Here is a 27,572-nt window from a genome sequence, read left to right as displayed (position 1 = left end):
CAAAAATCTGGTTGCTAGGGTCCATATTACCATAGCAACCATGCAATGATTTGATTAAGAGACTGGAATATGAATAGGAGAGGACTGAATAGAAAGATGAGTAATAAAAAGCAGCAATAACAATACATTTGTAGCCTTACAGAGCATTTGTTTTTTTTTTACAAGGGGTCAATGACCCCCATTTGAAAGCTGGAAAGAGTCAGAAGAAGAAGAAGAAGAAGGCAAATAATTGAAGAACTTTACAAAATAAAAAATGAAGGCCAATTGAAAAGCCATTGTGCAACATAGAAAAAGTTGATTTAAAATTGAACCACCCCGTTCTTGCTTAAAATCACAGCTACCAGCAACGGTAAAACTGCCAGATAATGATCATATTTATTAATCTAAACACAGGAGCAACAAAAATTATCCCGATTGAAGCGGAAACTCCCGAAGCTGAACCGGAAATCAATCGTCAGACCTGCGAGCAAGAGCAGGCCCAGCGCAAGGGTTACCAGGAATATGCCATCCAGCAAATCCCGACCGAGCAAGCGACCAAAGCAAACAGGTACGTAAATCTCGTTTCTTCCCACTCGCGTAAATGGAGCCGATCTAAAACATCACTGTATTTTCTGTCTCAGTTGGCGGTTGCTGTACTTTGGGGATGAGGTGCGCCAGTTAGGACAAGATTTTAGGGGAATGCTGGTCTTACAACTGAAAACCAAGCTTGACTGTCATATACAGTTAGATCTGGGGCGGCCATTTATTTGCTGTGGATACACTAATACTTGTTATTACCTGGTGCCTGGGATCCACTACCTTTTATACCCGGGAGCCACAATCAATTGTAAGAAGAGTTGAGGAGCAACACAAAAAAGCTCCTGGGGGAACCAAATAAGGGCTGTGATTGGAGCCAGAGACTGAACCAATACTTCTAAAGCAGTCACTTTTATTTGAACATCCGATAAAGAACTTTGCCCAGAACTCCCAGAATCCTCAGCAGGCCAGACGCCTTGTTTCTTCTAAACTAATAGCTCCAAACTGCCCGTTTGTCCAGAATTGTATCGGCTGTTCAAGTTGGAAAAGTGAGCGTAAGGCGTTGAAATGTGTTTTGTAGGTATTTATCTGTGTGACTTACAGTTGGGAAAGTAGATTCAGCCAACGGATCTCTCCTGAATTCCCTGGGAAGTTTCCAGCATGGTGGTGGTCCGAGGCCCTGTTAAAAAAAAAACCTCTAAATATCTGAGTAGCTTTACCTCGTGTCTCACACAGATGCAGTTGGCTGTTTCTAGCTTAGACTAACTAGGGCGGGGTCCCCCAACCTTTTCTTACAAAAATCTAAAAAGAGTTTGAAAACAACATACACATTAAAAAAAAAGGTGGCTGTGATTGGCTATTGGTAACCCTTATCGGAACTGGCAGCCTACAAGAGACTCTATTTGGAAATACATCTGGTTTTTATACAACCAAAACTTGCCTCCAAGCCTGGGATTCAGAAATAAGCACCTGCTTTGAGTCCACTGGGAGCAACATCCAAGGGTTTGGGGAGCAACATAAGCATGCAAAAAGTTCCAAATATGGGCTCTGATTGGCTATTGGTAGCCCCTATGGGGACTGACAGCCTACAGGAGACTCTGTTTGGCAGTACACCTGGTTTTTATACAACCAAAACTTGCCTCCAAGCCTGGAATCCAAAAATAAGCACCTGCTTTGAGGCCACTGGGAGCAACATCCAAGGTGTTGGGGAGCAACATGTTGCCACTGGTTGGGGATCAGTGATCTAGGGGCAGGTTAGACTCCTGTAATTCAGACCTTTATAACACATTGGTAAACATGAAAAAAGTGTGTATGGCACCCAATTTTGGTTCTCAAGAGATTGACGTCTCTGTTAATATCTCAACTCAAAGGTTTAACCAGGAAGGACAGAGCAGGTCCCAGTGAGGGGGTTAGTGGGACTTTTGGCCCCAAGGTTAAGTCATAGTTAGGAAATACAGGAGAAGCAACATGGTGACTTGCAGTATGGAACATGTCAGGGTCAGCAGTCTCTGTGGTTGCCCCTTTATAGTTTCTGTCATCTTTTCCTTGGGTTGTAGCCCAATCCCATGGTGCACTTGAAAAAGAAGCGAGAAGGAGAAATGTTTTTAGAGACCAGGAATCATGAGCTGAAGGCCTGTATCTATCTGTAACTATAATGTATGTTTATGGCTGTGACCATGCTCATGATTATTCTAAGCTGGATTTGATATTTGCCTGCAAGTGAAAATGTTTTTGGGGCAAGTGATTGTTGATGGCAGCTGCCTGGATGTATATGTTGGACGCTCCAGTCTCTAGAATGGATCTGTGCTGTTGGCCGGTTAAACACCAAGTCCCGCTGAGCTGTCGTGTTAAAAACACCAGGGAAATAAAACTAAATAATAGACTGAAAGCTGAAAAAGAATTTGCTGTAATGCTTTCCAGCCGTCAACTTGTCTCAAGCTTGGCTTCCTTCCCTCCAAACACTTGTCTCGGGCTGATACACATCTCCTGCCTCTGTCAACTCTTCCCACCGAAGGATCCACATCATGACCCTGTCACTCCGAGGAGCCCATGAAACCCAGGGCAGCGGGACGATGAACTGAGATATGATCCTGGTCAGACAGCCAGATAATAACCTCCCGAAATTGTCTGATGTTCTGCAAATGTTTTAATTTGTTTTCATTTTATCATGTATTTCAGCTCAACAGAACTGTATTCTGTATTGTTATACAAGTATGGGACCTGTTATGCACAATGCTCGGGACCTGGGGGTTTTCAGATAACGAATCTTTCTGTAATTTGAATCTTCATACCTTAAGTCTACTAGAAAATCATATAAACATTAAATAAACCCACTAGGCTGGTTTTGCTTCCAATAAGGATTAATTATATCTTAGTTGGGATCAAGTACAAGCGACCGTTTTATTATTACACAGAAAAAGGAAATTGTTTTTAAAAAATCTGGATAATTTGAATAAAATGGAGTCTATGGGAGACATTTCCTTATTCGCAGCTTTCTCTAATCATACTAATTTTTCAGATTTGGCTCCCGAATTGCTAGATTTTTTTTTCGAGTTATCTCCCGAAAACGTAGGACTTTTTCAGATTATATCACGAAACCCAACGCATACCACAATATGAAAAGGCACATCTGCCATTGACTTCTCAATGATCTCGACAGGTTTGAGATCGAGTATTTTCTTATTTTTAGCAGCTTTGGGCAATAATAATAAAACATCTTTTTTTCCTTTAAAATTTGTTTTCCCCCTTTAAAAACCCCTAACAGTCATGAGCCCAGTGACTTCATGCCTATTCTGCTGAATTCTAGGCCACGTTACTCTAAGGATTTCCATAATGAGATTACAGGTATTGGATCCATTATCCGGAAACCCATTATCCAGAAAGTTCCGAAGTATGGAAAGGCTGTCTACCATAGACTCCATTTTATCCAAATAATGAAAATTTTAAAAAATTATATCCTTTTTCTGTGTAATAATAAAACGGTAACTTGTACTTGATCCCAACTAAGATATAATTAATCTTTATTGGAGGCAAAACCAGCCTATTGGGGTTATTTGATGTTTACAGGATTTTCTAGTAGACTTAAGGTATGAAGTTCAGAAATTACGGAGTGTTATCCGAAAAACCCCAGGTCCCCGGCATTCTGGATAACAGGTCCCATACCTGTACCAAAAAACAGAAGCCCTGTTGATGGTGTGAAGGACCTTTGGCTTCCAGTGAGACAATGGCAGCTCAGGCAAGGTTAAAATATCAAGTGGAGCCGGTAGAGATCCTCGGACAAGTATAGCTATTGGAAAATATTCTGTCCCTTAATAAAAACCCTATAGGTGTGCTCCGTTGGAATCTCCTGCCCAGGCTTCTTTTAGCTTCTCACCATTTTTGTCCTCCTGGTTATAATGTTTACTGTTGAAACATTCGTTCTTTCTTTCTTTGTGTTCCTGTAAATCTTGTTCTGAAATTCTCCTGGGCTTCCCATCAAGTGATGTTGAGAGAATATTGAGAATGGCAAATTCGAAGTCCTGCATCATTAAAGAGGTCGTCTTATCCATGACTGCAGAATGTAATAACCATTTCATCGCTCTCCCATGGAGTTCCAACATTCAAAGGCATCATATATGTTTCTTTCCTTTTTGCATCAACATAAATGTGTCCATACACAAACACTCTTTCATTTCTCTTCTGTATTCTCTCCAAGGGTTGGACCCACCCACCTGAAAATTTTCACCTGTGAGTACTGCAATAAAGTCTTCAAGTTCAAGCACTCCTTACAAGCTCACTTGAGGATCCACACGAAGGAGAAACCGTACAAATGCTCGCTTTGCACCTACGCCAGCGCAATCAAAGCCAACCTGAGCGTCCACATGAGGAAACACACGGGGGAGAAATTCAGCTGCGACTACTGCACCTTTAGCTGCCTGAGTAAAGGTCACCTCAAGGTCCACATTGAGCGAGTCCACAAGAAAATAAAACAGCACTGCCGCTTCTGCAAGAAAAAGTACTCCGACATCAAAAATCTTATCAAGCACATCAAAGAAACCCATGACCTGCTGGATAAAAAGGTCCAGGAGACCTTTGACGAACTGAGGTTACTCACCAGGGAAGGGAAGCGGCAGCTGCTGTACGACTGTCAGATCTGTGAGCGCAAGTTCAAAAATGAACTGGAAAGGGACAGACACATGCTCGTCCATGGTGATGAGAGGCCGTTCGCTTGCGAGCTGTGTGATCATGGAGCCACCAAATACCAGTCCCTCGAACTGCACATCCGCAAGCACCCGTTTGTGTACGTCTGCTCGTTTTGTTGTAAGAAATTTGTTAGCACGGTGAGACTTACAGCTCATATCAAAGATTCCCACTCTGATGCCCAGGAGGCCTTGATATATCAGGACTCCATCAGTCAAAGCTTTTGTCTTCTGGAACCAGGCAGTGATATCCAGCCTGAAGCCCTTGGAGATATAGAAACCTCATCTAAAACAGCTTCATTTAATGGTAACTTCTCATTGGTTCCAGAGTTGCACAGCAGTGGGCAAGAGAGCACCATACAGCTTGATAACCAGCATGCACTGGGGCTAACATCAGAAGGGCAACATGAGTCCATGCATGATTTAAAAGTAGCAGAAAAAGAGCCAGGAACCGGTTTACCTGCTTTAGAAAATGACATTGACCCTAACACAAGGCCGCTCTCCACTCTTGGGTCTGTAGCGAGTGATCATGGGCGAGATGAGGATCATCATTCTGCGCAAGCAACAAATCAAATTGCAGATAATAAAGTGGATTCTGCTGTATTGGAGGAAGGGGCTAAAAATGTATCTTCCAGAACTGAGCAGACACAAGAAGGCCCAAACCACCCAACAGAGCCTTCTAATGATCATGTTGCCTCGAATCCACCGGCAGAAAGTCCAAGGGAAACTGCCGCCTTTATGTCCATATTGAATGGCTTACATAAGAGACAGTTGAGCACTGCCTTATTGCAGAAGATAAGACGGATATATGGCGAACTGGAGTGTGAATACTGCGGTAAGTAATCTATGGAACTTTGTTGCCATGATATTTGGGTTGTAGACCCCTCTATAACAAAACAATACACTGACTTTTTCCCCCTTTATTCCAGGCAAGCTTTTCTGGTACCAAGTTCACTACGACATGCACGTACGGACTCACACACGAGAGCATTTGTACTACTGCTCACAGTGCGCTTACTCTTCCATTACTAAAAACTGCCTGAAAAGGCACGTGATACAGAAACACAGCAGCTTGTTGCTGAAATGTCCATCAGAAGGCTGCAATTACGCCAGTCCAGATAAATACAAGCTACAAACGCACATCAAAATACATACAGATTTGGTAAGTTGTGTATTCGATGTGGCCTCTATATAAGTATGTCCTGTGCTACAAACAATTTACAATCCCCTATGTGTGCTTATTGCCTATTCAAGGAGAACAGTGTGTGTAATGGAAGTGTTACACTGAGCCCTGTGTATCAGATTCATAGCTGTCAACTCAAGCTTGTCATGCACATAAAGATCTTTACACATGCTCAGCTTTATTTAACAGCCATAAATTCAGCGGTAAGCTTCCATCCTTTGCATATACTCAGCTTGGCTTATGGAATGCACTGCCGGGTGATGTTGTGATGGTGTTTCTGTTCAGGCCTTTAAAAGGGACTTGGATGATTTCTTGGACAGACATAATATCGAAGTCTATTGCGATACTGAAATCTATAGTTAGTATAGATATGGCTATTTATAGTATAAATATAAATACCATCTCATCAGATCTTTACATGTATATTTAGGTTAATGTACAACCATAAATCGGCGGAAAGCTTTCATCTAATAAGATCTTATGTGTATGCTCATCTTTAGTTAACAGCCTTTAATCTCAATAGACTCATTGGAACACTTCTATCTGATTGAATCTTTACGTGTATGACTAGCTTTAATTTCCATCTATAATCTGACTCACAAGGCTTAGTGGAACACTTCCATCTGATCGAATCTTTACGTGTATGACTAGCTTTCATTTCCATCTATAATCTGATTCACAAGGCTCAGTGGAACACTTCCATCTGATCTAATCTTTATGTGTATGACTAGCTTTCATTTCCATCTATAATCTGATTCACAAGGCTCAGTGGAACACGTCCATCTGATCTAATCTTTACGTGTATGCCTAGCTTTCATTTCCATCTATAATCTGACTCACAAGTCTTAGTGGAACACTTCCATCTGATCGAATCTTTACGTGTATGCCTAGCTTTCATTTCCATCTATAATCTGACTCATAAGGCTCAGTGGAGCACTTCCATCTCATCAGTTCACTGTGTATGCTCAGCTTTCGTTTACACCATTAAATCTGACACACAATATAGATGGAATGCTCCCATCACGTTGGATCTTTAAAGTGTATGTTCAGCTTTAACGAACGACCAAAAATCTGAACCACAAGGCACAGTGGAACGCTTTCATGTCTTCAGATCTTTACATGTCTGCTTAGCTTTAATTTACATCTATAATCTGACTCTCAAGGCTCAGTGGAACGCTTCCATTTTATATGTTCTTTATGTATGCTCCGCATTAGCTTACACCTATAAAGCTGGCTCTCAATATCGGTGAAATGCTTCCATCACATTGGATCTTTACATACATGCTCAGCTTTAATAGCCTGAAATCCGACACACAGGACTCAGCGGAATACTTCCGTGTCATCAGATCTTTACATATACTGTAAATGCTCAGGGTTAGCGTACAGCTGTAAATCAGACACAAAAGACTCGGCAGAATGCATCGGATCTTTGCACAATTTGGGGAGCAATTGAATGACCCTTTTGTTTGGCCCCTGGCCCCAGAGGTTGATAAAAAGCAAGTGACAACATACGTATTCTTCTGCACTTTGGATAATTCAGTACTGGTATAGTTGCTCTTTAAACTGGGATTTATTTTTGGAGCTATGTCTTTAAAGCTGGATTTTGGCAGAATAATTACCAGGTTGTTGCTGCTTTCCAAGATCTTCCTATTGTCTGCGCTATTGCTTAGGGCTGAGATACTCTTGGGATATTAATATTTGGCATATTTCCAGGACCTCTGTAGTGACCTACACTGAGTAACCAGTTACTTTTGACTGCAAGTGAGAACCCGAGGTTTTATTTATTCGTTTGACAGGATTTTCCTTTTAACCTGCGGCAGCTAAAATATATTTATTTAGGCAGTGTGACAGGAGCTCATCAGGACCGGGGCTCAGAAACCCTGCAGTGCTGACCCAGATGGGATTTTCAAAGGTTTCCGACTCAGCGGGCTCAGCTCTGCATGTTCTCTCCCTTGATGGATACATGTGAAACTGTGCCTCATGCTGATAAGTTTAATTTGTTGGAGGCCCACAGATAGCGGCGCGTTTAAAGATCACACACAGGGAGGCTGAGCCCACATAGGTTTTTACCTATTCCAGCAATGTGTATTGGGAAGCGTTTGAAGTTAAATTGCTCACCTGGAAGCAATCTCATCCGTGGCCGATGTGCTTTGAAGATTTGGAGCAGCCGCTACCCCCGTGTATTATCCATGCACCCAAGGAGATCTTCCTTCTAATAGACTGGCCTTTTTTTTTACCTTTTCATAGAGGAGGGGGTTCTTTAATTCTGTCGAGAAATTTTTACTGGGGGTCTAGTTATAACGGTTACGGGTAAAGGCAACAATATATACATATATATATATATATATATATATATATATATATATATATATATATATATATATATATATATATATATGTATTTGACTATATATATATATATATATATATATATATATAAAGAGCAAAAAAAGCCAGCACAGCTCGTTTAAAAAGTCTTGTTGCCTGGGTGCTAACAGCAAAATAGTAATGTATATCTGGAAACAGGCGAGCACACACAGGTCTTAATTGAAAAACAAAAGGTGTTTATTAAACAAAAAACTGACGTTTCGGCTAGCACTCTAGCCTTTCTCAAAGTGAAGTGCACTTTCTCAAGTGCTAGCCGAAACGTCAGTTTTTTGTTTAATAAACACCTTTTGTTTTTCAATTAAGACCTGTGTGTGCTCGCCTGTTTCCAGATATATATATATATATATATATATATATATATATATATATATATATATATATATATATATATATATATATATATATATATATAATGTATTTGCCCGTGGGTCGGGCAGATTTTGGCCGACATCACTGCGCCAGTTGTAGGCAGTTTCGGGTTGAGCTCTTCTGCCTGCTCTCCCCGCCCACAACCTTAGACTGTCCTGTTTTAAAGATGTGCGCCTGCCCGTCCCACCCCTTTTGCGCTGGTCTATAAAAGGAAGAGAGAAGCCAGGTACAGGTCAAGCTTTTTCGACCCATAGAGATCCCATAAAACTATGGCAGCATAGGTATTCCCCTGTACTAAGCACAATTCAGCAGGAACAGTCCCTAAGTTTGCTCATAGTCTGTACAGAGAGATCCCATAAAACTATGGCAGCATAGGTATTCCCTGTACTAAGCACAATTCAGCAGGAACAGTCCCCTAAGTTTGCTCATAGTCTGTACAGAGAGATCCCATAAAACTATGGCAGCATAGGTATTCCCCTGTATTAAGCACAATTCAGCAGGAACAGTCCCCTAAGTTTGCTCATAGTCTGTACAGAGAGATCCCATAAAACTATGGCAGCATAGGTATTCCCTGTACTAAGCACAATTCAGCAGGAACAGTCCCTAAGTTTGCTCATAGTCTGTACAGAGAGATCCCATAAAACTATGGCAGCATAGGTATTCCCTGTACTAAGCACAATTCAGCAGGAACAGTCCCCTAAGTTTGCTCATGGTCTGTACAGAGAGATCCCATAAAACTATGGCAGCATAGGTATTCCCTGTACTAAGCACAATTCAGCAGGAACAGCCCCCTAAGTTTGCTCATAGTCTGTACAGAGAGATCCCATAAAACTATGGCAGCATAGGTATTCCCTGTACTAAGCACAATTCAGCAGGAACAGTCCCTAAGTTTGCTCATAGTCTGTACAGAGAGATACCATAAAACTATAGCAGCATAGGTATTCCCCTGTACTAAGCACAATTCAGCAGGAACAGCCCCCTAAGTTTGCTCATAGTCTGTACAGAGAGATCCCATAAAACTATGGCAACATAATTATCCCCTGTACTAAGCACAATTCAGCAGGAACAGTCCCCTAAGTGGCCTTCTTTTCACAGTCATTGGATACTGAATTGACTGATTATACAAGTGGTTGTTAATGTGTGGATGAAGGAGAGAGAGAGGATTAGGAATTGTATTGTCTTAGGGATGGATTGTGGATATGGTTCAGTGTCATTCCCTGTGTTGGGAATATAGAAATATTGCTGGTACAAGATGGAGAACTTTATTCTGTGTCTCATGTTCAGGGAACATATATCGCTTGTTCTTCGGGCAGATTTTCACCTTTTCACTCGTCGTTGGATCAGCGTCGGGTGAGACGTGTGTTATTTGCCGTGTTCTGATTGTTGGTAATTACATCCAGGGAACACGATCACAACTTGTGAAAGACTCCGACGAATGAACCGGTGCCCGTGTGATTGGCCCCTGTGATTGGCCGGTGTGATTGGCGCGTGTGATTGGCGCGTGTGATTGGCGCGTGAGCCGGGGTCCGTATTACACAGATGGAAGTGCTACAAGGCCGTGATATTTTCATTTCTTCCCTCCGCATCACTTGTTGATTCTTTTCTCTCCAGCGCCACATCAATGTCGTAATCAATCACCTCATTTATAGACTTGTAACTCGAGTGCCGACTGCTCAACCTCATTCCTTACTGCTGGGATATTCTTTATTGTGTATATTGTTTATATTGTTTATATTGTGTATATTATGTGTATTGTGTTTATGGTGTATATTATGTATATATTGTGTGCATTATATATATTATGTGTATTGTATATATTGTGTATGTTTATGTTGTGCATATTGTGTATATTCTGTAAACATGTATTGTGTATTGTGTATTGTTTATGTTGTGTATGTTGTGCATATTGTGGATATTGTGTGTAATGTGTGCGTTTTGTGTATATTGTGTATGTTGTGTATATTGTGTGTATTGTGTATTGCAGATCCATTCTGTTTTTTTTATTATTTAAAGGGATGCTTCACTTTTAGTATTTTATAGAATGGCCAATTCTAAGTAACTTTTCAATTGGTCATTATTTTTTTTTTATATAATTTCTGAATAATTTGCCGCCTTCTTCTGACTCATTCCAGCTTTCCAATGGGGGTCACTGACCCCATCTAATGCTCTGTAAGGGCAAGGCCAGACATGGCGTTTTTACGTTTTTAAAAAAACTGTCGGGCGTAAATACGCCACCGATACCACAAACGACCGTCAACATGGGTTTTTCAGCACGTAGGTTTCTTTTCCCAGCATGCACTTCTCATTGTTCTCGTTTCCCATCATTCCGCTGGTTGGAAGTTAAAAAAAACTATGTACATGCAAAATGGAGAAGGAATAATCATCAATACACAACGTAATTACGTCACCGGTTTAAAACGTATATGCATCATTTATCTCTCCAGAATTTGGACGCCATATTTCAAATACGCTGCATATTTGCGCAAATTTTATTTTCGAACTTGCAGATCCCATAGAGTCTATTGATCTGGTAGTTTCTTGACGCATTGGCGTTTCTGCTGAAAAACGGCAATACCGGCGTCCCGTGGCGGATTTCTTGCAAGCGCCCTGTGAGAATTGCCATAGTGCGTTTTCCATTAGTTGCAGTTTGTGTATTTACGCCTGACGGAGCTTTTTTTAAAAACGCCACGTCTGGCCTTGCCCTAAGGCAATGTGTTGTTATTGTTACTTTTTATTACTCATCTTTCTATTCAGGCCTCTCCTATTCATATTCCAGTCTGTTATTCAAATCAGTGCATGGTTGCTAGGGGAATTTGGACCCTAGCAATCAGACGGCTGAAATGGCAAACTGAAGAGCTGCTGAATAAAAACTAAACTAAATAACTCAAAAACCACAAATAATAAAAAATGAAAACCAATTGCAAATTGTCTCAGAATATCCCTCTCTACATCCTACTAACAGTTAATTTAAAGGTGAACAATCCCTTTAAGTATAAAATCAGGCTTGATCAGTTAAAGGAACTTTGTTTGTTTTCCGGCACCTCCATGATATTCTCAAGTCTCCACCAAATCATCACCACTTTCCTAGCACCTGATTGGCCAAATGTCACATGTATTAGGCCTTCATTTCTCAGGCCAACACAATTAGAAAGGACCCGTCCGCAATTATTCACTGACATATAATAACTGAAAATAATTTAACGCCTGTGTTTTTTTTTTCTTATAGGAGAAGAAAACGTATTCTTGTCCCTCATGTGAGAAATCCTTTTCAGACGATCGCCTTATTAAATCTCATATTAAAACCAACCACCCCGGTGAGAACCAAGCGACCGTATATATTCTATCGCTAATAGCAAAATGCGGCTACAGGTCTGGCACCTGTTATCCAGAATACTCGGCTCCTGGGTTTTCCGGATGAGGGATCTTTATGTTATTTTGATCTCCGTGCCTTAAGGCTATTAAAACATAATTTAAACATTAATTAACCCCAATAAGCCCATTTTGCCTCTTATAAAGGTGATTTATTTATCTTAGTTGGAATCAAGTACAGGTACAGGACCTGTTATCCAGAATGACTGGGACCCGGAGTTTCCAGATAAAAGATCTTTCCATAATTTGGATCTTCATACTTTGTCTACTAGAAAATCATATAAACATTAAATAAACCCAATAGGCTGGTTTTGCTTCCAATAAGGATTAATTATATCTTAGTTGGGACCAAGTACAAGCTACTGTTTTATTATTACACAGAAAAAGGAAATCATTTTTAAAAATGTGGATTATTTGGATAAAATGGAGTCTATGGGAGACGGCCTTTCCGTAATTCAGAGCTTTATGGATAATGGGTTTCCGGAAAACGGATCCATACCTGTAATAATAAAACACTCGCTTGTACTTGATCCCAACTAAGATATAATTAATCCTTATTGGAAGCAAAACCAGCCTATTGGGTTTATTAAGTGTTTATATAATTTTCTAGTAGACTTAAGGTATGAAGATCCAAAGTACGGAAAGTTCCGTTATCCGTAAAACCCCAGGTCCCGAACATTCTGCATAACAGGTCCCATGCCTTTACGTTGTACTTGATTCCAACTAGAAAATCATATAAACATTAAATAATTAATTTTATCTTATTTGGGATCAAGTACAAGTGACTGTTTTATTATTACACAGAAAAGGGAAATTGATTTTTAAAAAGTTTAATTATTTAGCTAAAAGGGAATCAATGTGAAACAGTCTTTCCATAATTCAGAGTTTTTTTAAGGATTAATTATATCTGAGTTGGGATCAAGTACAAGTACATTTTTACAAATTTGGATTTTTTTTGGACATAGTGGAGTCCATGGGAAATGGCCTTTCCGTAATTCGGAGCTTTCTGCATAATGTGTTTCTGGATAACAGATCCCATACCTGTACAGTTTTATTATTACAAAGAAAGAGGAAATCATTTTGAAAAGTTCCGGTGGGAGACGGCCTTTAGGTCATTCAGAGCTTTCTGCATAATAGGTTTCCGGATAACAGATCCCATACCTGTTTTTTGTATTCCAGCAAAAGAGAAGGGGGACACCCCTGAATATATGCCGTGTTGCACAGGGTGAGACATGGACACCCCTTATCTTGCACATCATTACGGGTGCTCAAGATCTCCCTGTACTAATCTCCTTTAAAGAAGAAGGAAAGTTACTGAAGCAGTTTATTGCTAATAGATTAACCACAATAGTGCAAGCTAGAAGACTATATTTATTCTGCAGAATGCTTTACCATACCTGAGTAAACAGCTCTAGGAACTCTCTCTGTTTGTTTAGGATAGCAGCTGCCATATTAGCTTGGTGTGACATCACTTCCTTCCTGAGTCTGTCCCTGCTCACTCATAGCTCTGGGCTCAGCTTACAGCAGGGAGGGGAGGGGAGGAGAGGCAGAGGAACAAACTGAGCATGCTCAAGCCCAAGCCCCGGAGGTTTAAGCTGAAAACAGAAGTCTGATACAGAAGCCCATGAGTACACAATAGAAGGAAAGAAAGGGTCTGTTTCTTTTGACAGAGGACTCAGAGCAGCATTACTTTGAGAGTTTCTTCGTCACGGCCTGCGTGCGGCATTTTCTCATTCTCTCTCTCTCTCTCTCTCTCTCTGCAAAATATTAGGGAATTAATTTTATTTTAAGCAGGAGGAGTCATTTTTGGGACCTTACAGAGGCTCCATCTCCACTCCCTCCCGTGTATAAGATCAGACAAGGCCGTGCCCCTAACACTGCAGTACTGTTCATTGATCAGATATAGATATGGCCGACTCTCAAATTCCATTTATTTGTTTTCCCTTCCCCTCGTTGCAGAGCTTCCGTCGAGCCTGATTTCCGAGGTTCTGGGGCGCAAGGTGCAAGTGAAAGGGCTGATAGGAAAGCGGGCGGTTAAATGTCCCTTTTGCGACTCGTATTTCATGAAGAACGGCTCCGACCTGCAGCGCCACATATGGGCTCACGAAGGTAACGCACCCCCATTTCACTGGTGTCTCATTTTCCTGCAACTGTCACTGCTGTTGGTTTAGAAAGTCTGATGGTTCGTGAATGGCTCATTATTAATGACAAATACATTAAAGGACTAGTGCAAATATAAAATATTTATGTGAATTTCACCTTTCTCCATCGTAATCTCTATCCGACCTTCTCCACCTGCTGAAACGATTCCTTTGTCTAAACTGCCACCTCTCAAACTGTCCCATGTGCCTGTGGCCAAAGCATTAATGTTGGTGGAGAAGGAGAGTGTTAACAGATTAAATGGGGAGATGCCCCCCAAACTCTCGAGTTTCACCCTGGCTCACTCTCATTGGCTACCTCTATACACCCTCATTTTACCCCCCAATCCCAATCTCCTCTGTTGCCTCTATAAATCCTCATACCACTTTTTTCTCCCCTTTTCCATGTCCTCTCCTGTCTCTCCTCTCCCCTATTTTTATCTCTTTTCTTCTCACCGCCACCATAGCTTTTACCCCTCCCTCCCTCCTTCCATCCTTATTCCTTAAAGGAGAACTAAACCCAAAAATGAATGTGGATAAAAATGCCATATATTATATAATGAACTTATTGCATGAGGCTAAAGTTTGTCAATAGCAGCAATGATCCAGGACTTCAAACTTTCACAGGGGGTCACCATCTTGGAAAGTGTCTGTGACACTCACATGCTCAGTGGGCTCTGATTGGCTGTTGAGAAGCTAAGCTTAGGGCTCGTCACTAATTATCCAGCAGAAAATGAGCTTCCCTGGCTGTAATATAAGCTGATGCTACAGGTTTGCTGATTATTCAATTCTGATGCTAATTGCACTGGTTTCTGTGCTGCCATGTAGTATTTATGTGTATTAATTACTAATCAGCCTTATATTGTGACATTTCTATTCTATGTGTACTGTATATTGTGAGTGGGTCCCTAAGCTCAGTAAGTGACAGCAGCACAGAGCATGTGCAGTGAATCAGCAGAAAAGAAGATGGGGAGCTACTGGGGCATCTTTGGAGACACAGATCTTTACTGCTAAAGGGCTGTGGTTGCCTTGGGCTGGTACAGAAGCACAAAACAACATATACAATATTTCTACCTACTTCTTTAGTTAGACTTTAGTTCTCCTTTAAGGAGTCCAGTTTTCCTGTGCAATCTTTTCCCACATTCTTGGAATCTTTTATCCGGCAGATGCTCAGGGTTAGTCTATACTGAGGTTGGAACGTACTTGTTGCCCCTTTCCTTTTTAGGGCTGAAACCGTTTAAGTGTTCCGTGTGTGAATACGCAACTCGCAGTAAGAGTAACCTGAAGGCTCATATGAACCGACACAGCACCGAGAAAACACATTTGTGCGATATGTGCGGAAAGAAGTTCAAATCAAAAGGAACACTAAAGAGCCACAAACTCCTTCACACGTCTGATGGTGAGTACCAACCTGTGAGTACCAACCTGTGAGTACCAACCTGTGAGTACCAACCTGTGAGTACCAACCTGTGAGTACCAACCTGTGAGTACCAACCTGTGAGTACCAACCTCTCCCTCCATGTAGGCTCATGGTGGAATAGTTAAAGGGGTGGTTCACCTTTATGTTACCTTTTTAATATGTTATAGACTGGCCAGTTCTATGCAAATTTTCAATTGGTCTTCATTTTTAATAATTATTTGCCTTTTTCTTCTGACTCTTTCCAGCATTCAAATGGGGGTCACTGACCCCATCTAAAAACAAATGCTCTGTAAGGCTACACATATATTGTTATTGTTACTTTTTATTCCTCATCTTTCTATTCAGGCCTCTCCTATTCATATTCCAGTCTCTTATTCAAATCATTGCATGGTTGCTAGGGGAATTTGGACCCTAGCAACCATATTACTGAAATTGCAAACTGGAGAGCTGCTGAATAAAAAGCTAAATAACTCAAAAACCACAAATAATAAAAAATGAAAACCAAATGCAAATTGTCTCAGAATATCCCTCTCTACATCCTACTAAGGGGTAGATTTATCACAGAGTGAAGTTAGAGATCTCTCCACAGTCCGCAGAGTGAAATTCCGCCTCTCTCTCTTTTATTTCTATGGGATTTTTAATCAAAGGGTGATAGTGAAAGTTCACCATTTGTTAAATACGTCTTTAAAAATCCCATAGAAATAAATGGAGAGAGGCGGAATTTCACTCTGCGGACTGTGGTGGAAATGACGCCCATAGACTTGTATGGCGGTGTACGTCAAAAAAAAAAACTGTGCTTCAAAAAAATTTTAACGAAACGGGTCGAATTCATCCATCCCTAATCTCTAACTTCACTCTGTGATAAATCTACCCCTAAAAGTTAATTTAAAGGGGAACTACCCCTTTTATGACTAATGGACCAGGTAGCACATCAGGAGTCGGTTATTTTGCAGCAGTTGCAGACTGACGTATGTGCAGTGTCCCTGGGCCTCATTGTTCTCTACACTCTGCAAGGAATGGAGAAAACAAACTAACTGTCAGTTTTATTTTAGGAAAGCAATTCAAGTGCACAGTGTGTGAGTTCACTGCCGTTCAGAAGCGACACCTTGTACGTCACATGGAACAACATACCTCCTTTAAGGTAAGACTCCTAAAGGCAATCGACTGACAATATTCCACAACTGTCACATGTTCTGTTGCTTTAAATACAGTCCTTCCCCCTTTGCTGTTCATTGTCCATCTGGCCATGACACGGACTGCAGAAATTAGGCATTCGTTTAAAGGGCTAGTTCACCTTCAAGTTAACTTTTACTACATACTACAGAATGGCCAGTTCAAAGCTACTTTCCACTTGGTATTTATTTTTATTTATTTATTTTTATAGTTTTTTTAATTATTTGACTTCTCTGACTCTTTCCCCATCTAAAAACAAATGCTCTGTAAGGCTACAAATGTATTGTTATTGCTACTTTTTATTCCTCATCTTTCTATTCAGGCCTCTCCTATTCATATTCCAGTCTCTTATTCAAATCAATGCCTGTTGCTAGGGGAATTTGGACCCTAGCAACCAGACTGCTTAAAACTGGAAAACTGCTGAATAAAAAGCTAAATAACCACAAAAATATAGAATGCAAATTGTCTCAGAATATTGATCTCTACATTGTACACAAGAGTTTATTTAAAGGTGAACAACCCCTTTAAAGGAACAGAAACCCCAAAAAAGGAAAGTGTTTTAAAGAAATTACAATATAATGTACGGTTTCCCTCCAGTAAGGATTAATTATATCTAAGTTGGGATCAAGTACAAGCTACTGTTTTATAATTACACAGAAAAAGGAAATAATTTTTTAACATTTGGATTATTTGGATAAAATGGAGTCTATGGGAGACGTCTTTCTGTATTTGGAGCTTTCTAGAAAACGGGTTTCCAGATAACAGATCCATACCTGTAATAATAAAACAGTAACTTGTACTTGATCCCAACTAAGATATAATTAATCCTTATTGGAGGCAAAACCAGCCTATTGGGTTTATTTAATGTTTACTCTCTAATATTAACTCTCGCCGTAATTCCTCGCCCCTCGCCCGCCGCTTGTCAGTCAGTGTTTTTGAACAGTCAAGCGTTGCCCTCCCGTTTATAGAAATCACGTTTTTATTTTGTTTAAAAGGAATTTTACAATTTCACTCGCCGCTTAAGTTTCCATTGGCACGTCGGCCCAATTTGCAGCGTTGCCATGGAAACCAGCAAGTTCCGAAGCAAGTCCCTAAATCACTTCCCAGCCGAAAAGGTGGAGCACCTGCCTGCCGAGTATACTAATGCCTCCATCCCAGTAAATATATTGCACTCTCTAAGTAACTGAGTAAGAACAAGTATGGGACCTGCTATCCAGAATGCTGAGGTTTTCCAGTAATGGATCGTTCCTTATTTTGGATCTTCATACCTTAAGTCTACTAGAAAATCATGTAAACATTAAATAAACCCAATAGGCTGGTTTTGCCTCCAAAAAGGATTAATTATATCTTAGTTGGGATCAAGTACAAGTATGAGATCCTCATAGAAAGAAGAAAGTACCCGCATAAGATAATTACTAAACCGTTGGTCACAAAACTAGATCTAAGTTTCCTCTTACCTTCTAAATTTTTCTAATAGTGCGATTGGTAATGATTAATTAAGACCCCACCCGGGTAACCGTCTATTTTATACTACAGGTACGTCATAATTAAATACAAGGATTTAAAATTAAATTAGTGATTTAAATCAGATTCTAATCAATTAATTAATTTATCAATTTAATGGCAACATTAATAACCTTATAGAATCACCAAACTACAGTTCATGAAATAAAGTGACAGCAGCACAGAGCATGTGCAGTGAATCAGCAGAAAAGAAGATGGGGAGCTACTGGGGCATCTTTGGAGACACAGATCTTTACTGCTAAAGGGCCTTGGGCTGGTACAGAAGCACAAAACATCATGTACAATATTTCTAGCTACTTCTTTAGTTAAGGTTTAGTTCTCCTTTAAGGAGTCCAGTTTTCCTCTCCTGTGCTCTTCTCTCACATCTCTCCCTCCTGCCCCTGCCCCTTCTCCATCTCACTCTACATGGGTACCCCTCAGTTATACCCCTCAGTTATACCCCTCAGTTATACCCCTCAGTTATACCCCTCAGTTATACCCCTCAGTTATACCCCTCAGTTATACCCCTCAGTTATACCCCTCAGTTATACCCCTCAGTTATACCCCTCATTTATACCCCTCAGTTATACCCCTCAGTTATACCCCTCAGTTATACCCCTCAGTTGTATCCCTCAGTTGTACCCCTCAGTTGTACCCCTCAGCTGTACCCCTCAGTTATACCCCCTCAGTTATAACCCTCATTTATAGAGGAGGGCTACACTGTGGGAATCATTTTTTGTTTAACTTTGTCCTTTAAAATAATTGGATGTTTTGTAATGAATGTGTATTGTAATGTTGCTTGTAATAACATTTACTATCAAGATGGAGAAACATTGTTATTTGGGTGGGAAAACCCCCATTTAATTGAGTATACCACCTTGTTCAGTCAATTGTGCATTGAGTAGGACTTGTCTTGAACACACTGTTTGGATCACTAAAAATATATTTTTTTTTTGTTATTTTGAGAGTGAAATAGAGCAACAAAAGATATCCAATATATAACCTTATCCTGTTACCCTTTGTTGTGACTGTTTTGTTAGCAGGGGCTTATTAACAGGGATTCTGTCATGATTTGCATGATGTAGTTTTTATTTCTAAGTTACACTTTTTGCACAGCAAATAATTCACTCTACAATATAAAATTTCATTCCCGAACCAGCAAGTGTGTTTAGTTGTAATATTGGTGTGTAGGTGCATCTCAGGTCATTTTGCCTGGTCATGTGATTTCAGAAAGAGCCAGCACTTTAGGATGGAACTGCTTTCTGGCAGGCTGTTGTTTCTCCTACTCAATGTAACTGAATGTGTCTCAGTGGGACCTGGATTTTACTATTGAGTGCTGTTCTTAGATCTACCAGGCAGCTGTTATCTTGTGTTTTGGAGCGGTAATCTGGTTACCTTCCTATTGTTCTGTTGTTATCCCGCTTAAAGGGATACTGTCATGGGAAAACATGTTGTTTTTTTTGTTGTTTTTTTTAAATGCATCAGTTAATAGTGCTGCTCCAGCAGAATTCTGCACTGAAAATCAATTTTTCAAAAGAGCAAACAGATTTTTTTATATTCAATTTTGAAATCTGACATGGGGCTAGACATATTGTCAGTTTCCCAGCTGCCCCCAGTCATGTGACTTGTGTTTTGATAAACTTCAGTTACTGCTGTACTGCAAGTTGGAGTGATATCACCCCCTCCCCCCCCCCCCAGCAGCCAAACAACAGAACAATGGGAAGGTAACCAGATAACAGCTCCCTAACACAAGATAACAGCTGCCTGGTAGATCTAAGAACAGCACTTAATAGTAAAATCCAGGTCCCACTGAGACACATTCAGTTACATTAAGTAGGAGAAACAACAGCCTGCCAGAAAGCAGTTCCATCCTAAAGTGCAACTGACAATATGTCTAGCCCCATGTCAGATTTCAAAATTGAATATAAAAAAATCTGTTTGCTCTTTTGAGAAATGGATTTAAGTGCAGAATTCTGCTGGAGCAGCACTATTAACTGATTCATTTTGAAAAAAAAATGTTCTCCGATGCCAATATCCCTTTAAGAATCATTTTGGGGTATTCCTAGGAGTTGGCAATTCCAAAAGTAGTATTTCCTTTTGAATGTTCCTATGACTGAAAATAAAATCCTAATGTGTGTGTTATTCCCCCTCCTGTAGCCGTTTGGTTGTGCCTTATGTCACTATTCCTGCAACATCCCTGGATCCTTAAAAAGACATTACAACAAAAAACATCCGGATAAGCAATGTGTAAATGTTGGGACCGGCGATGTTTCCCACGAAGCCCTGCTCCTCCAAGGTAACGCCCCCTTTTCATTGTTTAACTATTTATATGAAAACCGTTGTATTTCTCCCTTAATTGTGGGGTTTTGACTCTGCTGTGACCCCTTCCAGCATAACAAGGAGGGTTTGTAGCGGCACAGTTCTTACACAAGACAATTATTGCACATTTTGCAGCCCACAGCCGATTATATATTCTTTTGTGCACATCATCCGTATACATTTGTACCAGCTCTCCATTATCTTATATGTACTTCCAAATGAGACAGTCGCTGAGCTCTAGTTCCAGGCATATCCAGAGCACCATGATTGAGATTGATCTCCTTCCAAGCCCAGTCCAAGCAGATCAGATAAATCATTGTAGACACAAAATCTAAATGATCCGAGAAGATTTTTTTTTTAGATTTGGAAAACTAGAAAAAAAACCCTTCTCTTAAAGGGCATGTAAAGGCAAAAAAATAAAATCCCATTTTTACTTTCTTTAATGAAAAAGAAACCTATCTCCAATATACTTGAATTAAAAAATGTGTACTGTATTTATAAGAAACCTGACTGTATTCAGTGAAATTCTCCCTTCATTTACTTCTGTGGATAGGAATTGTCAGACAGTCCCTTACTGCTCTGCAGGGAAACAATCATACTTATGAACAGCAGGGGGAGCCCCAACCTTACTTCCCAGCCATGCAGAACTCAAGCAGCTTTGTTTGTTTCCCTGTAGAGCAGTCGGCGACTGTGTAGAGATTTGTATTGGATTTTATTTTTGCCTTTACATCCCCTTTACTGTGTCCTACTCCAGCTGCAGGGACAGAGATCATGGAGCCAGATTTAGCCAGATTTTTGGTCTTGCAAAGATGTATAACAAAGTTACAAGATGGTGACCCCCTGTGGCCAACTTTGAAAGCATAAATCATTTGTTTGATTAGGCTTGTGGTGCAGTAAGTTCATGTTTGTTTATTATACAAAATACAGCATTTCTAGCCTTATTCTATTTTAGACTTTACATGCCCTTTAAACACTGATGGCTTATTATTAAAACTTAACATAGTCGTTTTGAGGCAACGATCTGAAAATGAGTAGGAACCTGACGATCTTGACTTTATTTTGGCCGGAACATGGAGTAAGTGACGTACAAATAATATACTGTTGGGAACATGTCACATAGAGAGAAGTGTTTTCCTCCCCTCTGCCAATAAAGCACATTGTTCAGCAGATCCTAATGTCGACCATTAATTGTGATGAACTGGTTTATGTGCCGCGCCTCCGATTCTGTCTTCTGATTCGTTCATCCGTGTAAAAATTTGGCCCATCCCTGTGACAAGTTATTAGATGTAGTCGACTGCATCTCCAGCCGCCTCTACTCATCATGCAAAACTCTCTATCGTCCTTTATTTACCCAAACTCTCTTTTCTTATACTAAGTTAATGTGGGTTTCTCATACTTAAAGCTCGGCTATTATTTAGTCCAAAAAGATGCATAATACCATCTTGGCCTGAAGGTCATTTAAGGTGAGGTTTAGGATGATAATCTTGAGCCGCAGAGTGGGGTTTGAACTCAAGAGTCTGAAAACTACTCCATTAGTGATTTGTGGGTTGGGTAAAACGCAAGCCGCCCTTCCTTCACCGCGCCCGACTTCCGGTTCCTTTTATAGACCCGCGCTGCCGATGATGTCACAAAAGGGGTGGGGCAAGCTGGTGTATGTCTATAGTAAGTATAGTATAAGTCGGAAGCCGGCAGTGGGGGGTGGGGAGAGCAGGAAGAAGAGCTCAACTCGAACCCACCGGTCACCCGCAAATGGGGGTGCGAGGTCTGCCCAAACCTGCCCGACCCGCGGCTATCGGGCTTGCCCGCACATCACTACTCTCCATGTCATTGTACTGAGAGGAAACGGCTGTTAATCTTATGTCCCCCATCCTATGGAAGGCCATTCAGTACTTCTCCTATCCAAACATACCTATTGACCATACAACCAGTCACTACCAATGCCATGCCAAGCTTGCTCATTTGGTACATGTATCTGCCTCTCTCTGCTTCCAAGCCGTATTATTTGCAGTGGTTCCAAACTCTTACCATAAATCTGTACAAATACCTCCATCGCTACAAACACCATTGTCTCACCCTCTGCTCCGGTGCCTTCCTCCAATCCCCCTTTACCAACTGCCCTCACCACTTCTCCTCCCCCCCCGGCACATGCCTTGCACCCCTCTATTCTTTGGTGCTAAACATTATTTCTTCCACCCACCCTGCTTTCTGCTTCTTGTTGCCCTTTATTGATTTGGGTTTATCCAGTTGACACATTAAGGATTATTTACAAAAGGCAAGTGCAGTGTGTGATTTTTTTTTTTTTTACCCAAAATGCAGCATTTCTCTCCATAATTCCAATGTCCATCGCAGTTGTGTCCAATGTCTCCAAACACAGTTGGGTTTGCCTAAGGATACAAATTGTGTTCAAGTTTCATCCAGCAGGAATGCAGTTGTCTAAATTCTGAAGCTCTCCTTTAAAGCACCAAATGTATTAGATTCACTAGGCGCGAGCCTGGTGCACCTGTTGATGCGTTTGCTGTTGGAACCCTGGGATTAACTCCAGGTCCAAGATGGCGGCAGCTCCAAGGTTCCCCAGTGTCAGTAGGTGCAGTTTTGCGCCGTTTATCAAGGATTAAATCACTGTCAAACATTCCGTAGGGTGTTCAGTGCTGTATGTAGGTCCGGAGTCAACCCCAGGCATAGGATCTTATATTGCCCCCAATCTTTGGAATGATGTCACGTGCATAGTGTCCATGACATCACTTCCACAACGTCTGGATTTCACGAAAATGGGCCGTGTACGCCTCACTCGCCCAGCTCCGACACTGGATTTAAGCAGTGAGTATATTCTTCAATTATATAGGCACCCAAGGACCACCCCCAAAAGCCAACGCCCTAGGCCCAGGCCCCCGGGTGCCTATATATAAGAATGGCTCAGAGTGTGATGGTTAGCAAATACCTTTTCCATTATTGTGCAATTGTGTCCAAGGGCTTGTGCATTTGTAAATGACCCCTATTGTGTGCACTTCATAATCTGCCGCCAGTACTGTTACAAGAAACCAAGGGAAAGTAAAGCAAATAATAAGAAATAATAAAAGAAAAAAAAAAATAATGTAGTTGCCCTTTAGTAGGTCCCATCCCTCATGTAGAAAGAAGTCAGTAGCGTTTGTGTGAGTGTTTATACAGAGCTTTGTGTTGGCACTATAGTGCATCTATTATTCAGTGTCTGCAATCTGTATAGAATTCCTTCAGCAAAATCTGAAGTAAGCGAAAAGTTAAGTTAAATGCCAATACCAATGCATTGTAAAATTGCTGCCGCTACTTTCTTAAAGCGACGCGGCAAAGAGCTGACTGTGCACATCCCAATGAATTGTGTATATTTGGTATTTAGTGCTGACCTGCCACAGTACGTTCTTGTACTTTGTGTTCGCTTTTTTTTTTAGTGGCAGCTCTGTACGAAGGCCTGACTTGTTTTCCACAAAAGGAACACGGCAAATAAAATCTTAGTTTGCTAAACTTTTGTCGCTTTCCGTCCCTCCGACTCCGCGCGGAACCAAATCAGTGTGAGAGTTTCCTTTAAAGGGGCAGCTTGCCCCCGAGTTTAACATGAGGGCAATGAGTAGAGATTGTCCTAAGCATAGTTCTTGCCTATTCTATTATGAGTTTTGTTATTCCTTGAGCTTTCTCGAGGTAGATAATTATATTGCCCCTCCATAATGAACTCATACGATCAAAACATCCTAATTTGCATATGTAAATTAGGGGGAGGGAAGGGAAATCGCTTGACTTTTCGTCACAAAACAAGGTAGTAGAAATGTTTTTCCCACTTTTTCCTTTCCCTCCCCTAATTTACTTATGGAAATTATGATTCGGATTCGGTTCAGCATTCAGAATCTTTCTCACAGGATTCGGCTGAATCCCAAATGGTGAATTCGGTGCTTTCTGCATTTCAATGCTTTACAGAATTTTACTGTGCTCCTTTGGTCCATTTCTAACTAGTGTTCTAGCTCTGCAGTAAAACCGATAGGGATGCCCCCAATCCACTACTTTGCATTCGGCCGAACCTCTGAAACCTTTGTGAAAGATTCTGCCAAATCCCGAACAGAATCCGAATACTAATTTGCATATGCAAGTAAGGGGTGGGAAGGGGGAAACATTTTTTACTTCCTTGTTTTGTGACAAAAAGATTTCCCTTCCCTGTCCCTAATTTGCATATGCAAATCAGGATTCGGTTCAGCCTGGCAGAAGGTTTCGGCCGAATCCTGCTGAAAAAGGCTGAATCCCTGGATTTGGTGCATCCCTAAAAACTGAACCAGTTTTGTAAACCTCCACCCTCAAAGTTTTTGCCCCAGTCGTAACCAATCAGCGGGATGGTACTAGTAACATTTCGTTTTCCGAAGTTGCCTCACGAGGAAACTTTGGGCGACTTAGAAAAACAAAGAGCTCTGAGTGCCATCCCGCCATTATCGGATGCATTATGTTCCTGATCTGGGAGAGGTCTCCAAACGAGCGTATCTCTACATCTATGGGCACTTTAAGTGACCCAAGAGTTTCTAAGTCAAAGTAAACCCTAGTCACCATTAAGGAGGATATTTACTAGAAATTTATGAAAACCAAGTCTATCCAAATTCCAATCCACTCATTTATCAAAAGATCAGGTCGAAAAAGTCAGTGCAAGAAAAGTCTCAACAAAATTGTGCAAGAATTTGAATCGTACGACTTTTCCGAGTCTGATGCTCTTAACGTACAACTTTTTCGAGACGGTGCACGAAAACCTCGACTTTTTCCGATTGTTGTGCAAAAACCTGTGCAGATCACAATATCAAGAAACATCCTTAAATTGTAAAAGGGACAATTGCCATTGACTTCTACATGAGTGTTTTTGGAATCAGATTTTTAGCAGCGTTGGGGTACAATAAATCTCTAAAATCTCTTTTTTTTTTTCTTCCCTTTAAAATCTCGACCAGATAAATTTGAGGTGTAATAAATGGGCCCCAAGTGATTACTACCTAATATCTGCCTCCTTCATCATTCCACTGCTCCCCCTGCATTGTCCTATAAATCATGGCTAGATAGGCAAGTGCCAAACTTTGTCACAAATGGTACTGGCCATGCAAATCTTTTACTGAACTATAAATAACCTTACTGCTTTGCTGTGTAGACTAACTGGATTTACCAATCCCCATCTGGTAAGGACAGAGATGAAGGCAGTAAAGACAGGTAGTAAGAAGATAGTAAGAAAGGTAGTAAAGTCGGGTAGTAAAGACGGGTAGTAAGAAGATAGTAAGAAAGGTAGTAAAGACGGGTAGTCAAGACGGGTAGTAAGAAGATAGTAAGAAAGGTAGTAAAGACGGGTAGTAAGAAGATAGTAAGAAGGGTAGTAAAGACGGGTAGTAAAGACGGGTAGTAAGAAGATAGTAAGAAAGGTAGTAAAGACGGGTAGTAAGAAGGTAGTAAAGACAGTTAGTAAGAGGGTAGTAAAGACGGGTAGTAAAGACGGGTAGTAAAGACGGGTAGTAAAGACGGGTAGTAAAGACGGGTAGTAAAGACGGGTAGTAAAGACGGGTAGTAAAGACGGGTAGTAAAGACGGGTAGTAAAGACGGGTAGTAAAGACGGGTAGTAAAGACGGGTAGTAAAGACGGGTAGTAAAGACAGGTTGTAAGAAGGTAGTAAAGACAGGTAGTAAGACAGGCAGGGTCAGAACCAACCCTTACAATAGTGAGGCAAACTTGTGAACAGGAACAGGCCGTTCAAAAACCAGGAATCAACACAAGGACAGGAAAAGGGAAGCAGGAATCGGGAACAATGGACCTGGAAACAGCAGCAGAAATTGAGATGGGGAGGCCCATTTATTAAAGGTTGAATTTTAGTGGTATTAGAGCTTTTTGGAGTACTATGATGGAGACACACGCTCACAATAATTTGCAGTTGGGGAGCTTACCCCATTTATTGAGTCTCCAAGGTATCAAAGTTTCGGGGGCATACAGCCCTCCCTCTGTCTTGTACTTCACTACAAATTCCTGACCTTGGACACCGTGCCCCACCAGTGCAGTATAAAGATAAATGACAGGTTTGCAGTGAATTCTACTATATTCTACAAACTACTTTTTGGAAACACTCGACGAGAAAAAAAATAGAGGTTTAATAAATAGACCCCTAAATCACACAAAACTAAATTTTTTGCTATGATGATCTTGTCCTTTAAAGGAGAAGGAAAGCTACCAAGGCAGTTTATTGCCAATAAAATAGCCACATTAGTACAAGCTATAAGACTATATTTATTCTGCAGAATGCTTTACCATACCTGAGTAAACAGCTCTAGAAGCTCTCTGTTTGTTTATGATAGCAGCTGCCATATTAGCTTGTTGTGACATCACTTCCTGCCTGAGTCTTTTCTGTTCTCCCCTAGCTCTGGGCTCAGATTACATCAGGGCGGGGAGGAGGGAGGGGGAGAGAGGAGCAAACTGAGCATGCTCAAGCCCAAGCCCTGGAGGTTTAAGCTGAAAACAGGAAGTCTGATACAGAAGCCCATGAGTACACAATAGAAGGAAAGAAATGTGCTGTTTCTTTTGACAGAGGACTCAGCATTACTTTGAGGGTTTACTGGTGTATTTATATAGACCTTTCTGATAAAGCTTACTTACTTTTAGCCTTTCCTTCTCCTTTAACTTTTATTTTTTTCAACACTGCCCAATCGAATGTAATGGGGTTTGTAGAGGATTAATTTATGCAATATTAATCAAAGCCCTTTGACCTAAACCGAATGCAGTGAGATACTTGTTTCCTCTGAGTTTCATTAGGCAACAGTCTCTTTATTTTATTTATGTCTGGGATTCTTCAAGCTCATTATACATGTCGACATTCCAGACACCTCACTCTAGGGTGGACACTTCTCATATGACCTTCTCTCCATTGTCCCCACAGATAATGATGAGTTTCTGATTAGTCGGTCATCACAGTTCTTCGCTGATGACTCCTTCATTTGCTTTACTTGTGCAGAGTTTGATGGTTTAATCGCACACTAAAATATACAAAC

At 40.8% G+C, this 27,572-nt stretch overlaps 1 protein-coding gene across 1 annotated transcript in view; it reads left to right on the top strand.

Annotated features, from left to right (window-relative positions):
- Window positions 1–27,572, top strand: part of zfat.L (zinc finger and AT-hook domain containing L homeolog) — a 50,517-nt gene that overhangs the window by 7,270 nt on the left and 15,675 nt on the right. The window contains exons 5-12 of the mRNA XM_018268279.2: window positions 394–547; window positions 4,211–5,529; window positions 5,624–5,856; window positions 11,861–11,948; window positions 13,963–14,112; window positions 15,367–15,540; window positions 16,614–16,702; window positions 20,395–20,533. Of these exons, the coding sequence (XP_018123768.1) occupies window positions 394–547; window positions 4,211–5,529; window positions 5,624–5,856; window positions 11,861–11,948; window positions 13,963–14,112; window positions 15,367–15,540; window positions 16,614–16,702; window positions 20,395–20,533 (2,346 nt within the window). The remainder of the gene's footprint in view (window positions 1–393; window positions 548–4,210; window positions 5,530–5,623; window positions 5,857–11,860; window positions 11,949–13,962; window positions 14,113–15,366; window positions 15,541–16,613; window positions 16,703–20,394; window positions 20,534–27,572) is intronic.

Source organism: Xenopus laevis, chromosome 6L (genome assembly GCF_017654675.1).
Source record: "Xenopus laevis strain J_2021 chromosome 6L, Xenopus_laevis_v10.1, whole genome shotgun sequence".
NCBI lineage: Eukaryota > Metazoa > Chordata > Amphibia > Anura > Pipidae > Xenopus > Xenopus laevis.
Note: the sequence above shows the minus strand (reverse complement) of the source record. Positions and strands in the feature narration are given on the sequence as shown.